Raw genomic sequence first — 16,525 nt, forward strand, 5'->3', positions numbered from 1 at the left:
CTAGATCTAGATGCTGCACTGTGAAGTGTAAATTTTACATTAGACATGATTCAGCCTTGACACAAACTACATTGCTTCAAACTAAAGAGACCAATATATTGGGCCAGTATTCAGACTTTTTTGGGTATCATATCGCAAAGCTTTATTCTAACACTTTAATACAAAGATAAGTTGCTCTTAATTGTTTGTGGTAAAAACAAGCTGTGGATAAGTTTGTAAATTCAAATTACACAATTTGAGGAAAATGAAGCGCCCCAACATATTGTCCCAAAAATATCAGCCTTTGGTTGCTCTGGATTCTAATAGGCAAGGGCATCAGCCATGAAAAAACCCAGTTTGGTTGATCTCTGCTTCAAACTCTTGAACATTAAATTGTTCAACTAGGCTGACTGAATTGGCAACATCTGGTTTTAATTCTATATTAGAACTAAAACTTATAAAACAGTGCAGATACATGAACACTTCAGCAATTATGCACAATGTGAATAATTAAACATGGACAATATTCTAACTTTTAGCTGGTGAAACAGAATGCATCATAGTAAAAGCAGAAAAAAAAATTAAAAATGTCAAACAGTTCACTGGTTGGAATAAATTTATTTTGATCTGTCTGTAAACAAGGTGATAAATCAATTTATGGCATTTCTTGGTTGATGCATATGGAATCAAATGCATTAAAGAGGCTGTATCCCAGATGTAAGAAAAGTGTTGAGGAAAAGAAATTAACAAATCAGCAAACAGGACTTGAATACACATATCCCACAATGCCTAACAGTGGAGCAGAAGCCAAAAGAAAAAAAAAAGTGCCAATGAAATGTGACAGTGGGTCAAAATCCATCTTACAATAACAGATCTCTCTACATTATGGCACAGGATACACAGGTTCTGCAGTTAAGTTCGACAAGACAAACGGTGTCATTGTTCCAACCAATTGCATCTTCAGTCATTTCTACTTTTAGTGTTAAATATTGTGGACGTCGCATTTAGCAGTATTGAGCATGGACAGATCATGCGATACCCCGCTTCAGTCAACTAGAGTAGAAGGCAATTTATTCCACAGTTTTAGAGTTGTCAACATAGCATGGTTTTGTACAAATGCTTTTTTAACAATAAAGAAATAAACATTGAAATGACTTCTCCCACCCTTACCTCCCCTGTAGCTTCATATTTTAACCATGGTACAATGTGTTAGTTTCCTTCAGAAAATTAAAGGTAGTGATAAACCTTCATGTGATTTGGAGCATTTGTAAAAATACCCAGCTAAACTTGGTCCAATAAAAAATAAATTCCAGATGAATATAAAAGGTGGGATATCTACTGTCCAAAAATGGCATCCTTCATAAACAATACATTACAGGAGCTGGCAAACAAACATATTAAGTGCCTGAGCCTTTAGTACTGTGGAATGTCCAGGTTTGTGGTTCTGACACGGGGCAGGCGAAGCTACCAGCATCTTAACGAACATTTAATCGCTTCCTGATCTGATCCAGACGCCATCAAACCCCTATGTTTAGTGTAATAAGAATGGGAGGGAGGGGGGCATTTGGACTTTGTTAAAAGGGATGGGGGGGAAGGGGGGGGGGGGGGGGGGGGGGGGGGGGGGGGGGGGGGGGGGGGGGGGGGGGGGGGGGGGGGGGGGGGGGGGGGGGGGGGGGGGGGGGGGATTTGCAAAAAAAAAAAAAAAAAAAAAAAAAGATTAGTGTTAAAATGACCAGAGATATGAGCGTGGTCTCACCTTGCAGAAAATTAAATAGGAAGACATGATGAGTTTCCACATTAAGTGCTCTAAAGGCAACAAGGGGAGGGGGAAAGTAAAGGGCAGGATGACTAATATATATTCTTTCATTGAGAGAATAGCCTTCATTGCAGTGTATGGCCAAAATCTGCTGGTCTGATTCAAGTATAAATGTTGACATCCTGTTTAGCAACATGCACACCTTCTCACACTTTTAGTGCTTTAAAAATGGGGCCAGGGATACACAGCGCAATCGTGTTAAGCGGGATGGGATGAGGGTGGGTTTGGAAGGGGAAAATGGTTGGCGATTTCAAAGTAAAAAAAAATAAAATAAAATCAAGAAGGCAGAAAGAAAGGACTAACTAGAAGTCGTGTGAAATGCAACAGGGTGGTAAGGGTGAGCTGCTAGGTGGCCGGGAACAGGCTTGCTTTTAGTATCCAGACCTCCTCAGGTATTCGGCCATGTCATATGTTTTCTTGTTGAGCGACCCTCCATGGATACCTTCCTTTCCCATGACAAAAACCAATGCTGGAGTACAAAGGAAAAAAGCAAAATAAATTGACATGGTGATAGCACTGTTGGACAAAATCATAGCATTTATTGCCACTTAAAATCAAGTGGAAATACAATGGGGGCACATTTTAAACTGCTGTGTCAGAAATGCTGCTGGGACTTTGTTTAAACAGGACGGCTTTGGGGCAAACGTGGGCTTAACAGTTATTTTCACTTTTTATTAGATTTTTTTTTTCAGTTTGTGTTTTTTGTTTTGCTTTTTATTTGTTTTTTTTCCCCTTGACTAAACCAACCCAGGACTAAAACCCTGAATCCCTCAAATATTTTGCCATTGAGTATGCCTTCTTATTCAATCCGCCTCCATGGACCCCTTCTTTGCCCATTACCAAGACCAAGACTGGAAGAAAAGAGACAGAAGGAACATTTAGAAGGAGAAGATCACAGTGAAAAGACCAGAGCCACAAACAGCAGGTGAGCAGCTACAGAGAAGACCTACACAAAGCAAGGCAGTAACTTAAAGCTGAAGGTTGTGTCTATAAACAGTCCTTCTAATCAGTGCTGCTGGTGGGAGACAAGACATCTCACACAGAAACAAAGTGAGGACAGCAGAGAGGGAGAAAAACAGGACAACTCTTTGTGAATGGATTAAGTTGAAAATATAAAAATCAATTGACTCACAAATAGGGCTAGAAAGTAATCTAATTTGAATCAAGATTCAGTCATTTTTAATAATCAGCTTGGGTCTTTTCGATCTACAGCAAATCCTGTCAGTAAAAGCGTCTGGTTTGGAGCAGAGTTCAGACTAAATTAGCTGATTTTTGTTTTAAATTGTAATGGTTAAGTGTCTGTCTTTTTATGCAGAGCAAATATTAAAAGCCATTTAAGCTTGTTTTAATAAGAATTGAATCAGAAATGGTGCACAATCAATATGGGCAAACAAAACTGATTATTTTTGTCATATGATCCAGCCTTACTCACAAAATGTGATGTGTAATAGCATTTGGGCTTATCAGTTTTAATTTACTGTAAATACAAGAGCGGATTTGTGTTACTTCAACACCAAAATGTCTACCATTTCAAGTGAGATTTCTCTATAACATACCAGCAGCAAGGCAGACACTGTAAGAATCTACTCACTACTGAGACAACTACCAATGGGGTGCACATGCAGGTTATCACTGCATGCTTGTACCTCTCCTCAATACATGTCAGTGTGTATCCTGTTAACAGTGGGTATGTGAGTGAGGGAAAGATTACTTTTCAAAGTACACAGGCGTGTTAACAAAGGGAAGACAGTGCATGCAGTTCAAGTTATTTAGGCTAGGAAAACCAAATGTCTGAGGCCAGAAAAGTGTTAAGTTTGAGTTGTAAAGGACAGTGTTGGGGCCCAGAAAGGCAACATGTGATATGGCATACAAATCTACAACTGAACCCAATATTTGAGATTAAATTTAACTTCTACAGCACAAAGAAAACCTTACTTATTTTAGACAGTTAAGCTGATGATACTACAAAAAAAAAAAAAAAAAAAAAAAAAAAAAAGAGAGTTTAACTCCAGATAAGCAATTATTTTGAGCCCAATTCTAAATTAACTACGCCATCCTGTAAGACCTGTCAAGGTAAGAACATTTGTGTTCATCATATATTGAGGAAAGGTGCATCCAAGATCTAACCCACATGCATCAAGAAAGTAGGACTACAATTCAGCAGATGGCTATGTCAAAGCAGCCCACAGCTTCTACGTGAATAGCACTACTGGAGGCTTATGTCTAAGGCCATGTGTCATGCTCACCTTTGCCGGCTTTCCCTACAGAAATGTTGTATGTTGGCTCTCCTCCTTGACTCTTTGTCCGGATGTCCATTGTCCAGTCGGCATCAACTTGGAGGCTGTCTCTGATTACGGAGCACTTTTTACTGCCTAGGGTCAGCCCATTGGTGAAGAAGCCCTCCCGGTCCTTTCCTGTTATCACGTCAATTTCTTCAGGCTATAAAAAAGACCAATAATAGTAAATGATAGATTATAAAAAATTTACAAAAATGTCCTGATAATAGGCATGTGTAGAATGGAAATAACCATGGAATATCGACATTATGTAGACCATTTGTAAGTCAAATCCAGCCAAGGACAACTCTCAAGAGCCCTGCATGCCTGCAAAACACTTGCATTTATATTCAAAATATAATGTAGGCAGTGAATGTGCTCAGAACCTGGAAATACATTCCATATAAACAAAGTACTGTCAGCATTCACTGACAATCCTGGTCCCAGTTTGCGAATGGGTTTCTCGGACTAAAGATGTACTGCAGTTAAATGGTTAAGCACCACTGTATTGAAATCTCAGAGGCCCACTGAAGCTGACTAAAGCGTTATGCTAAGATGCTATAAAGGCACTGCATCATTGCTGTATTTCATCTTATTGAGCGTGGATGCATGGGACACGTTAAAAAGCCAGAGGGATTCCAGGAAAACCAGTCACCAGAACAAAAGGCGTCGCCCTTCGGTCCAGAACTGCATAGTCATAGCAAACACCAGACGCTCAGAGGCTTCATGCAGTGGACGAGGTTAGCAAAGCAGCATGCTAGCAGTAAGGGAGCCTTTGCCCGTGTGATGGAATAACGCCAAATTTACTCAGCAAGTAACGTCGCCAACGGACTTCAATCAGAAAATGATTGAGGCCAGGTCAATAGTTTTATTATACAAGACGTTCATGTAGACGCCACAGGCAGAACATTAACAGGTTGGTAACCATGACGCAAAACTCATTTTTTTTGCCAACCATTCAAAAGCGCGTTAGAAAACTCCTTTTTATTGTCTAATATTTTTGAAGTGAAACTGGAGGATCAATAAAACATTAGAAACAAAAATAAACGTTTTAACGCTATAAAGTGTCATGTTGAAGCCTATAATGCCAAATTAGAAAAAAAAAAAAGTCAAAGCCGTAAGTGTGACCAAGCCTTTTGATAAGCTGCTAGGTTGGAAGACATGAATAAAAATGAATAAGGAGCGATCCGCCATCTTGAAAACGAGGGGCGGTAGCGACAGGGCGATTCACAAAAGAGATGTGCGGACGTAAAGACTGATGCCGTAGTAGAGTGTGTGCGCCTGTGCCACGGAGCTTGCGCTCAAAGCGTTACCAGAAATGATCTGATTCTTCTAACGGGAGCGGCCCGATTAAAGCTAGCACCAAGCTGCAGTTTTGCTAATTAATGTTCACATCACATTGCTCAGTAATTGAATCGACATTTCTATAAGAGCAATCCCTATCAAAGTAATTAAAATACACAAGATATCAAATATATCCAACTAACGTTACTTTGGACAGCATTTGTACGAAGCGTATTGTTTTCCCTCATTGCAGATTTTTCTAACCGGTATTTTGAGCTAGTTTATGCTAACAAGCTAACTAGCCGATAGCCTTTAGCTTCGCCGTCCCGTTATGTGACTGGCCTTTTCATTGAACACTACATTATTTTTTTCAATTGCATTTTGGCATCTAAGGATTTTAGAGGTCTTCCGAAAGAAAGAGGAATAAATAGTAAATGAATCACCCGAGGAGAAAAGTGTTGTGTGCGTGCCGCTGGATACCATGTGTACCCCACTGCTTTAACCCCATTCAACCGAGCGAGGCCTGTCTCTGCAGACACACGGACTAGACTTCATTGTACTTTTAGCCTTCACTATACAATATCGTACGGATATATCAAGTGTACTAACCGTGATGTTGGCAAAGATGCCACCGGCATTCGATGCCCAGACGTATTTGGCGTCCGTGTACCCAACAATGGCCGCGTCCTGGCAGCTGCCATCAGCCATCAGGTTGTCCACGTAGTTTTGCCAGGACATTTTGTCTAATTAGTTCTAAGAGGAAAGGGTGCAGTGGGTCAAATTAGGCCGCTGGCGTCTCTCGAAACGACAAGGAAGCTGTGATTATCTGTGGTTTAACGGGCCTCCAACAGATAAACCCCCCAGCTCCGCACGTCCCGGCTTTCTTCTGGTCTGGTCTTGGAAGCGAAGAGAAGCGCTGCAACAGGACAGCCGCTTGGGTGTAGTCTTCCTCAAATCACTCCGCCAGGGTGGTGCTTTGCCCCAATAAGGCACTGCAAAATATACCATGTGGCGGATGAATACTTTCTGATTGATTAAAATGGCAATGAGTGAAAGATTTTCCCAACAAACGTTCCGAACGCGTGAAAGACCTACTTTGACTTACCTTCAATATGCATTTTGGATCAAAAAGTCTGATACACATCTCTCTGACATAAGCATTTAAAAATAAGAATACTAATCATTTTTGTCTTTTAGAAATTTTATAGAAATAACTGGGGACAGATTTGTGTAACAATAATAGCCTGTTCATAATAATGCATTGGATTTGATTAGGACTTAACCAATGATGCTCAGTCACTCCACACTCCACACCTTGGGGTGATGGTAGCCTATTCTGTATCCACAGCAGCCCCGGGGCAGACTGACTGAAGCAAGGCTGCCAATCTGCACCATCCAACCACCCCCAAATTCAGACAGAGGCAAGGTTAAGTTTCTTGCCTAAGGACACAATGGTAGTGTAGTGTATGCACCGGTCAGAGTGCTCAGTAGGGAAAAGCATTCACAAGAAATAGGGAAAAAAAACAAACACTGGCATTTTTTTTTTTTTTTTATTATTATTATTATGGTGTTGTTTTTAATTGAAAAATGTGGTGGGAAAATGCAAGCACTGTTGATGCAAACTTTCATACAGGTTATGATTTTGACTAAACCTTCTTTTATCTCTTCTCAATTGCATTCAATATTTATATGCAGCAGGTATCAAGATGGGGCATCCTCAAAAATTTCTCCTCTTTGCTTTCCTAAACTCCCAGGTCAGTCATTAACAAAGGGAATCAATTGCATACCTCACAATTTCAAGAAGGTAAGCAATGGTTCTACACTATACTTTGTATAGTTTGATAGGTAAATACAGGCAGCCTTTGTCTTCAAAACATAAGATCAAAGATGGTCCTCCTGTTTAGTGGCAGTGTCAATATGATATATGTGCTAATCCATGTCTTTATCACACAGGCCCTCCTGACCTAGAGTCCAGCTGTGGTTGGAGTCATGAATGTCAGCCATACAAGTCACACCATGCACACATTAATTGACCACACATACTTTACTTGTGCAAGCACATAAAATGTATATAGGCATGCAAATGTGAGGATGTGAGTACAACTACAAAAACAGCTGATATGTTTCTGTACTATATGATCAAATAGAAAGTAACAAGCAGACTACTTTAAAATGTGGTTTTAGGTTTTTGATTGAGACCAATAAAAATGAATAAACCTCAGAACCATTTATATGTTGAGTGTAAATATCTCTTCATGTGCACAGGCCAGTTTTGCATGCCCTTGGAATGAGTCTACTTCATTTCCTGTTACTCTTTTGGGTTTGAAAACCTCCTATTTTGTCTTACTCACCCAATAAAAATGTAATAGGAAAATGCATAATGTACACCGTTACAGGCTTTCCTTAAAATTACAGAGAGAAAATGCTTCTCCACAATTCTTTGAAAGATCTCTCTTCTTTGAGTATAGTGTTTTTAAAGGTCAAAGGTCAGCACATACAGCAGTGTTGTTCAGTGGTCACAAGTGAATGTAAGTGCAGTCCTTGTGCTGAGCAGCATATGATAATGTAGACTGAGCATAAAGCACCACTGTTTGACTCTGAATAGCGATGATTCATATAAAGGATGAAGAGGATCTAACACGCCAGAAACAGTTTCATGGATGGTTCAATTTTTTTAATGACTCAAATGTTCCGTAATAAGTCATCAGATTCTACTGTTCAAATATTTCTGTAAATGCATTCTTAGATCAAGGCAGTCAAAAATTATTTTTTACATGTTGTCCATGGACATTTGTTTCATTCAACCTTCTGTTAGTTCTGCCTTACTATGCATTAAAAGCAGGGACCATGAAAATTCTTCAATTCTGAATCTTGCTCCTTATGGCTAAAGTCGTAACTACTGAATCTCAAAACAAAAGGATTTATGACAGAAACTTCAAATATGTACATCAAAATAAATGTGCACAGAATTCATATTCACCTCTGGTACTTCAGTATTGTTTCTGTAATTCAGATTCAGAAAAAGGTTTATTAAGATGCAGCATGTGAAGTATACAGTACAGTGGCTGTGAAAATGTCGTCTAAATAAAATCTGATTTATATTTCTCATAGGGTGAGTTATTTCAGCAATACTTCATTGAGTGACACCAAATACAGTCCAGTTCATCTGGTCTTCTGTTAATTTATTTTAATAGATTCGTTTTTCACACTAAGGTTTAGTTTGTTTTCATACCTGACAATTTTGACTGCTCATTAGCGCTCTTCCTCAGAGTGGTATGTCGCTGTGATGTGCCCAGTCAGCTGATTTAAACAGGTTTTGGTGCTGGGGACTTTAAACCGGGACGAAGGGGCCTTTTTACTCGCACACACCTGGGATACTGTCCTGAAGAAGTTTGACTACAGATGGCGCTGTCGTCTTGCCCCCACCAGTAGGAAGACAGCGCCAAAACCTGTTTAAAATCAGCTGACCGGACACATCACAGCAACATCACGTGACCCATTTGAGAAAGACCACTAGCGAGCAAGCAAAAGTGTCAGGTATGAAAACCAAATAAACCTTGACACCCAAAACAATTGACCATATACAGTATTCCATTTTAAATATATAGGTAGGACAGCATATTGGACCTGCAGAGGAACTAACCATCTTTACTGTCAATATTCCCAAATAGAAAAAGTAAGCAGCTCATACCTGGCCCTTTTGATCAGTTTGTTTAGCTTTTTGCACAATTAAGTTGATTCTTTTAGTTAAACATAGGTCTAAATATTTCCAGACACTTATGCTCGGCTATGACAGCACTTTTCTTGTCACCCGTTGGCACCTTATCTTAGCCACTAAACTGAACTAGTTAATATTTCCACTAGGACTCTTCACTTGAATGGGCCAACAGAGAAAACATTTAACCACCAACTCTTCAAATAGACTCATGTTTACAAGTGATATTTGAGACTGGTAGCATTTGTAGACCCAATAAGCAAAACTATCCTGAGTCACCTGTAATGACTTGCCCTTAGGAGCTGCTCCTAAATGACTGCTTGTCCATTTGCAAGTCAAAGATTTTGAAGGGGAGCAGCTCTGTATCGTATTATAACTTTCTATACATTTTACATATACAGTAATTGCAGGCTTTTTTATTTCAATGTTTGTTTAAGTTTCTAATTGTTAGGCCCGCTATTGTGTGCAATGTAAACCTATTACTATATGACAGTGACCACAATTATTTTAAATAATCTGTTTCTTTGACAACCTGCCCACAACCACAACAACAACCACTAGCTACTCTTTGGGCCTTTTAGCCAACTGCACACAGCTTCTAACAGGTTACCCAAAAAGTGCCCTACTTGACCCTCCAGGAGGTCTAATTTGCCCAATGCAGGTGTGTGGAGATTTAGGATGTGCCTATTTTGATTTTGATTGACATTTTTTGCACTTTTTTAACCTTCCCTAGGCACAATAATTAAAGACATTGTAATTATGAATATCTTTGCAGACAAACATTTTACATGCACCCCGGATACAGTGACCAACTGTCTCTCTTTTGGCTGTGCTTAGTGATGGCTGGAACCGGATCTCAGTTTAGAAAAGAGACAAATGTTTTTCTTTCTAACTTTTATGTATTTCTATCCTGAAGAGTGAGAGTTTTGTGCACAGAACACCTATTTGACATCACAACAACAGTTTTTATTATTATTATTATTATTATTATTATTATTATTATTATTATTATTATTATTATTATTATTATTATTATTATTATTATTATCGTTGTGCAACGTTTTATTTAGATTATTCAGAATTTCAAACTCTCAGTTTGAACCATTTAAAACAAATCTGAGCCTTGGTCGTTTCTCTCTGTTATAAATTTGTAGATAAAATTAGTTCTTACATTGACTTCTGTCATACAGGCCTAAATAAATAATAAAAGAGCCAGTCTTTTGAACTACTCTTTGAAAAGAACGGATCCAAAAGATTTGTTCGCAAATAAATTGAGACTTTTTGGGTGAAGCCCACTGGATTTCTGGGGTGTATGTGTGATATGATTAATAAAAATTGAAATCATATGGTGTTATTACAGTTAATATCCCCGCACTTCTATTTAAATCCAACTAAAGAGTTATCTGAGTGAATGATATCAAGGCGCCCAGGTCTACCCTTATCCTGCTCACACCAGTTCATTGTTCATGTACGTCCCCTCGTGGCTGCTTTGGTATACTACAGATTTGTCCTTTTTAAAACCATGACCTGAGTGAGACCCAGATGGTGCTCTAGAGTCGTTGGTGAAAATTCACAGGTTCAGGCAGGCAAGACTTTCCCAGAGAATAGGTCCTCTGTATCATCTTGCTTATATTTTCTCATATATCAAGAAATTTCAAAAGATGAGTTTTATTACTTAATAAAATAATTGCATGGATCAGGAAAACAGTAAGTCAATTTGGAAACATATATCAAGAAATTTCAAAAGATGAGTTTTATTACTTAATAAAATAATTGTATGGATCAGGAAAACAGTAAGTCAATATGGAAACAGCATTGTATATGGCACAGTCAGCTTGAGTATACTTGACAGTTATATACCAATTCATTCTGGCATTTATGAATCACCAGTTCACCCATAACTCCTGCACAATGGCCTCCACTCACCTATTTCTTTACTTTTATTTAACATACATTAATGATGCTTATTCCAAATTGGATTAACATGGTTCTGAGGAAAAGAAAGATCCAATTAAAGGATCATATGTCAATTAGTGTACGTCTGCTTGTTGTGTCAATTTTAATGTGTGCACAACTATTGTATTAATAAAATGATACAATTTGAAGCCCTTATAAAAAAAAAATTTAAAAAAACTACAACATTGCTAAATCTTAGCAGTAATTCAGGTCTGTCATACTACTCAATACAAAGGTACCGACACAATATAGTGGTGTAACACACATAGCAAACTCTTGTCTGATCCTGCCTAACCCACATGGATATGCATATGGGTTGGGGAGGTCATCCAAGGTAAAACGTATGACATGTCATCCTGCAAAGCAGTTATGTTGTGATGAGCTGGAGCAAGCAAGAGTAATAATGACAACATATTGGGTCACTGTCATATATTTATGAATAATAAGATGGATGTAAAGATGATGTTTTGAATAAAAGACATCTAGGAGGTTTTCTGCATGTGTTAAAGTTCTGTTGGAAAAAAGCAAACATTGCAGGTGCAACACATGAATCATGATACAATGACATTTCAGCTCAGGAGTCAAGAATCTTTAGTGAGAATATTTTTCACGTTTGGTGTTGACTGTCATGTTGATAGTTGTTTAAAGTCTCAAATGCTTCTGATTTATATTTTGACAGCTCTCTTCTCACAACATCAAATGCATTTTGCTTTTGGCAAAATTTGTGAGGGTGGAGATGACCTATTTTAAGTTGAAGAGGCTTAATTAAAGGTTTCAAAGCATGGGATCAAATTTTAACACTTTTTTTTTTCCTATTTTCTCAAACATTGTAGTTATGGCTGTGGGCGTAATGACGACAATGAAAAACCAATAATACGTCAAATAAATGGTGGTATTTGGGATAATTAGTGGAAGCAAAAGCATTATATTTGAGTGTGAGTGTTTGAAGTAATGTCAGGTAAAAATCTTCATACTTTACAATGGTGGTAATGTTAATTTGAGTTAAAATGGTTAAAATGATACTGGATTCAAAAAGGAAAGTACTACTGGCTCAGTCAAAAACATGTAGAACGTTGAGGTAGGCATAGTGTGACACAGTTTTTGCAGGCCTTAACAAGTAACTGTCAAAGTACTGTCGATAACTGCTTTCTGACAACCATCCCTTTTATAAAAAAAAATGAGAGGACACAGTGTTGTTGTAATTGCAGGGTGTTAACAATAAAAATAAAACATGTATAATTTTCAACAGCCACATGAAACATGAACGAAAGTTCAGTAAGACCCATTCACATTCACAATACACTTTTGTAATTCCCTTAAATGTATATTAATCCATGGGCCAGACCCCCAAATTACTGACATACAGCTGTGGCCTGCTGCTCCTAAAGTCCACCACCATCTCCTCGAGTTTGGAAGTGTTTGGTTGAAAGTGAACCTCCTCTTTGCATTTTCCAAATCATGACCTCATGAAAAAATTTATTTGTCGTAATTGCAGTTGTTGATCAGATCCACCTCAATCACAGATAACTTTCACCTGCCCCAGTTTTCATTTGGGGCATAAGATCCTTGACCTATGCAGCCATAGGTCAACTTGACTCCTAAGATGTCTTAACCTGTCATGATGCCACCTTGTCTCTAGTCCCTGTCCTACTTATACATTTTTGTCCCACTATGTTTAAAGAGACACTACAGTTGGTCAGTTAAATATCTGATGATTGGTCTAGTCAGTTGAATAGCTGAGGGTTTTTTAAAAGAGAGATTTGATAGTGTTGAAATATAAAAGAAAATAGGTACACTAGAAAGGAAACAATGAGACTCCAAAACCGGTATGACTATATACGTCGAGACCATTTTCTCTTTAAGTTGTTTCAGTTTTGGGTGGACTGAACTCAGAAACACCAGTACCAGGAGTAGACCCTGCCAAGATGGTACAGGCAATATAACTCCTCCAGGATGACATCTCAATACATGCCAATACCAGAGGTTAATTTTCTGTATGTCCAACACAGCCTCCACTCATCCCAGAGACAGCAGGTGTTCTAGGGCAGCAAGGTTGTAGAAGGTATTCAACCCAGGACCACTATCAGTTCCTTTATTCAAAGAGGAGCAGAATGAGAGCTGGCAGAGTCATAGAAAATTACCGGTAGCTGACCACTGGAATGACTGTATCCAACCAAACCAGGAGAGAAAGACTTCATGAGAGGGGCATGATGAGAGAGGTCCTGGAGTTTCTTGGAGGATGAAGAAAGTGGTACTAATGCCCGGTCTAACTTAAATCCAGTACAGCTCCTTTAAAACACCTCCTGGTGCTGCAGGCTGGACTTCAGATTTCCAAGAGCCTAGTGATGCTCTGGTTAGGATTGGGAGGAGATACCTCAGAACAGATGTACAGAACCATGTGGAATACCAACCACAATATATGTACCATGTCTTTTTTTTTACTTGAAATGTTTAAATTAACCCATTCAAAATGTCTGATTCTCATATGCAGCCCCTCCAGCTATTCATTCACTAAATTCATATTACAAACATTTAATTGGCCTATGTTTCATTTAGTGGAGTGAAGTGAAGATTTATGTATTAAAGTGTCCTTGATAGACACACACTCACAAGACCTACTAATTTCATATGTATTTGATTGTATTACATGTAAACAGTGTGGGTAATTTTGGCCTATGTAAGAACTTAACAAATCACTCAAATCTGTGTGTACTGCTGAATTTGCCAATTCAATTACCATGTTAGCTCATGTGGTACATGGGGAAGACACTGACAAAACAAACTGACTTTAACTTTTGGACAATCTATTGGTGTGGTTGGATAAATAGCTGTAAAATAATCTTACAAATGATGCTCAGGGCCAGAAGCAAGCATTAAACAATGATAAATATAAATATATTTATTTGAACTGAGAAAAAAGAGAACAGACAACTAAATGTAATTCTTGGCCCCTATATAGCATCTATAGAGTGTTATGTGTTGGTTGTAGACAACAAATCAAATGTTGCTGAAAGCTATACTGCTGAAAATATTATTGTGGTGAACACCTGTTAAGTTTAAGACAAACCTTTGAATATAGAAGAATAGAAGACGGATATAGTTAAACTGAGAATGAGTGGTGTTTTAGTCCATTTAAGTGTACATATATTTGTAATTGTAAATACTGCTTAATTGAAAACACCAGAATATTTGACTCAAACTGAGAACATAAGAACTAGTCAAAATGCACTTTTTTTCTGTGCAGAAGGCTCCTGAAACTATTGGAACCTGCAAGAGAAGATACAGGCTTAGATCTATGAGAGATATGCTTCTGGAACAGTCTTGTACTTTGCGGCTCACTCTAAGGCCCTGCTTTGAAACAGTGAAGACATATTATACAATTCCCGAATCCTCAGATTAAGGAGAATCATTTAATAACACATACATGTGTCTATCATGTTCTTAGACATTTCAGGTTTGAAAGTAGTAAAACAGTTCAAGTGAAAATGGTGAAAAAAATTTTCTTCCATGATAGTTTGAAATACCGTAGATTCCACTGTAACTGTCAGAGAATGTCACACTCTGACTTAAATGAACGACAAGATTGTTTTCTTTCTTTTTCCACCAAATACAATAGTTTAATCATTATCAGCTAGGAAACACATGGCCTAAATCAAAGCAAGGACCTGTTTCAAAAGTGCATTTTTTAACATGGGGTTTGTACATTTCAAGGGCTGATAACTGTGATACTGCTGAAACTCAGAAAAGTCCATCACAACAAAATATAAAGCTTAGATATGGAACTTTTCAGACTATATGGCATGTTTTGAAAATGCACATGTATTTTTATTCTAATTGGTGGCATTCAGATTCTAAAATGTGATCACGTCTACTCCCAGATCAGCCCAGATGGAGGGAAGAGCCAGCTTCTCCTATTGATTATATGGTATTCACATAAGAAATATCTTAAGTCAACAAATATTGAACCTGATCATTTCTGGTAATGTCTATAGTCTTGAACTTGCTATACATAACAACTTACATCTGCATTTAACAATATTCATTTTAAATAATATTGACCTATAATGTTGTGCTGCCATCTGAAACCCAGCACTTGTCAACAGCTACTCCACAAGGAGCACATCATATGAACGTAATTGATCCTAAGAAGTCTTGGGATTCAGAGAAGTCTTTTGTAAGAGGTTCTCAGTTAAGTGAATAACCTACTTCAACTGAAATGACCTTAACTTGTTCCAGATATTTTAAATATCATAGGAAATAAGATGAGAGTGGTAACAATGATGAATACCTTCACACAGATAAGTTTGAACCTGACAGCAGTGACATATGTTCGCAAATCAGGTTTCACAGAAAGCAGTTTATTTACTAAGTTGCTGTCAAACTGATTCTGTAGAATGGCCGTAAATCATTTCATTTTTTTTTCCACAGAAGATCATGCAAGAACAAGCTTTTAGACTTATATTGCAACATTTGTTTTTTTATTGATTCTATCTCCACCTGTGTTGCTGATAAATTCCTTACAAATATACAAGTGCTTGGGTGTGTAGGCTAGAAGTTGTTTTCATACACATCCAAGATTGTGAGTCACTTTCTCTGTCACACACGTGCACGCATGCATGCGCACGCACACACCCACACACATACACACACCCCCCCCCCACACACACACACACCCACACACACACACACACACCCCTACACCCCCACGCACACAGATGCACACACACACACACACACACACACACACCCCCACACACACACACACACACACACACACACACTGAGGTGGCCTAAACTGTCAACTGAAGAGGAGCCTTCAGGTCATTCTCTCTGTAGATCAATAGGCATATTCTTTATACTCAATGAAACATGTCACTTCAATCAAAAGAAGATTAATCCTCACAGTTAATATCAGCAGCAGTGATTATAGTCTTTTCAGGGCATTGAACTTTTGGGATTTTCATTTGACAAGAAGTAGAGTTGTATTTTGTTACGCAATTACAGTACTGTTTACATTCATATTAATGCTTAAAATCCTACTGAAGTGGAGTTATACAATGGATTTAAATGATAAAAGGGCAACCTGGTTACACCAAGGCTGTGCACCTTTTGTTTATGTTTGAGTAGATTTAACCAATAAAATTACTTTAGTTCTCAAAACGAAAAGGGACATGTATTCCTTGATTTGTCCAGGAGTGGTTTCAACGGTGGCCATCTGGATATTGTTTTTGTGTTCTCAATTTGGTGGTATTGGCTTGCAATAAATAGGAATGACAACAACTTTTTGCACTTAAAATAAAAATCTGATGTCACTTGGTTTAAGAAAGAAATCTTCTTCCATAATTTTACTTGCTGAGTCGAATAACTCACAACAAGATATGTTCTTAATTTCACACCTTTCACCTTATGTAGTGTATAGACAACACAATAGTTCCTTGCCTTTTAAAGACAGAAACCTTTGATAAAATGTGACATATAAGGCAGAATAGTTATAAGTGA

At 38.1% G+C, this 16,525-nt stretch overlaps 1 protein-coding gene across 2 annotated transcripts; it reads right to left on the reverse strand.

Moving 5' to 3' along the window:
• Positions 1-1,675: 1,675 nt before the first annotated feature.
• Positions 1,676-6,312, reverse strand: LOC117394092 (profilin-2-like). Of its 2 annotated transcripts, none has more exons than XM_033992117.2 (3): positions 5,965-6,287; positions 4,042-4,234; positions 1,676-2,264 (listed from the first exon to the last, which is right to left on the reverse strand). In XM_033992117.2, the coding sequence occupies exons 1-3, from the start codon at positions 6,091-6,093 to the stop codon at positions 2,167-2,169; spliced, it is 420 nt and encodes a 139-aa protein (XP_033848008.1). In that variant the 5' UTR covers positions 6,094-6,287; the 3' UTR covers positions 1,676-2,166. The 2 variants fall into 2 exon arrangements, with proteins under 2 accessions (XP_033848008.1, XP_033848009.1); XM_033992118.2 differs by lacking the exon at positions 1,676-2,264 and adding an exon at positions 2,476-2,646 and having other exon boundaries at positions 5,965-6,312.
• Positions 6,313-16,525: the final 10,213 nt, after the last annotated feature.

This window comes from Periophthalmus magnuspinnatus, chromosome 4 (assembly GCF_009829125.3).
Source record: "Periophthalmus magnuspinnatus isolate fPerMag1 chromosome 4, fPerMag1.2.pri, whole genome shotgun sequence".
NCBI classification, from domain to species: Eukaryota; Metazoa; Chordata; class Actinopteri; order Gobiiformes; family Gobiidae; genus Periophthalmus; species Periophthalmus magnuspinnatus.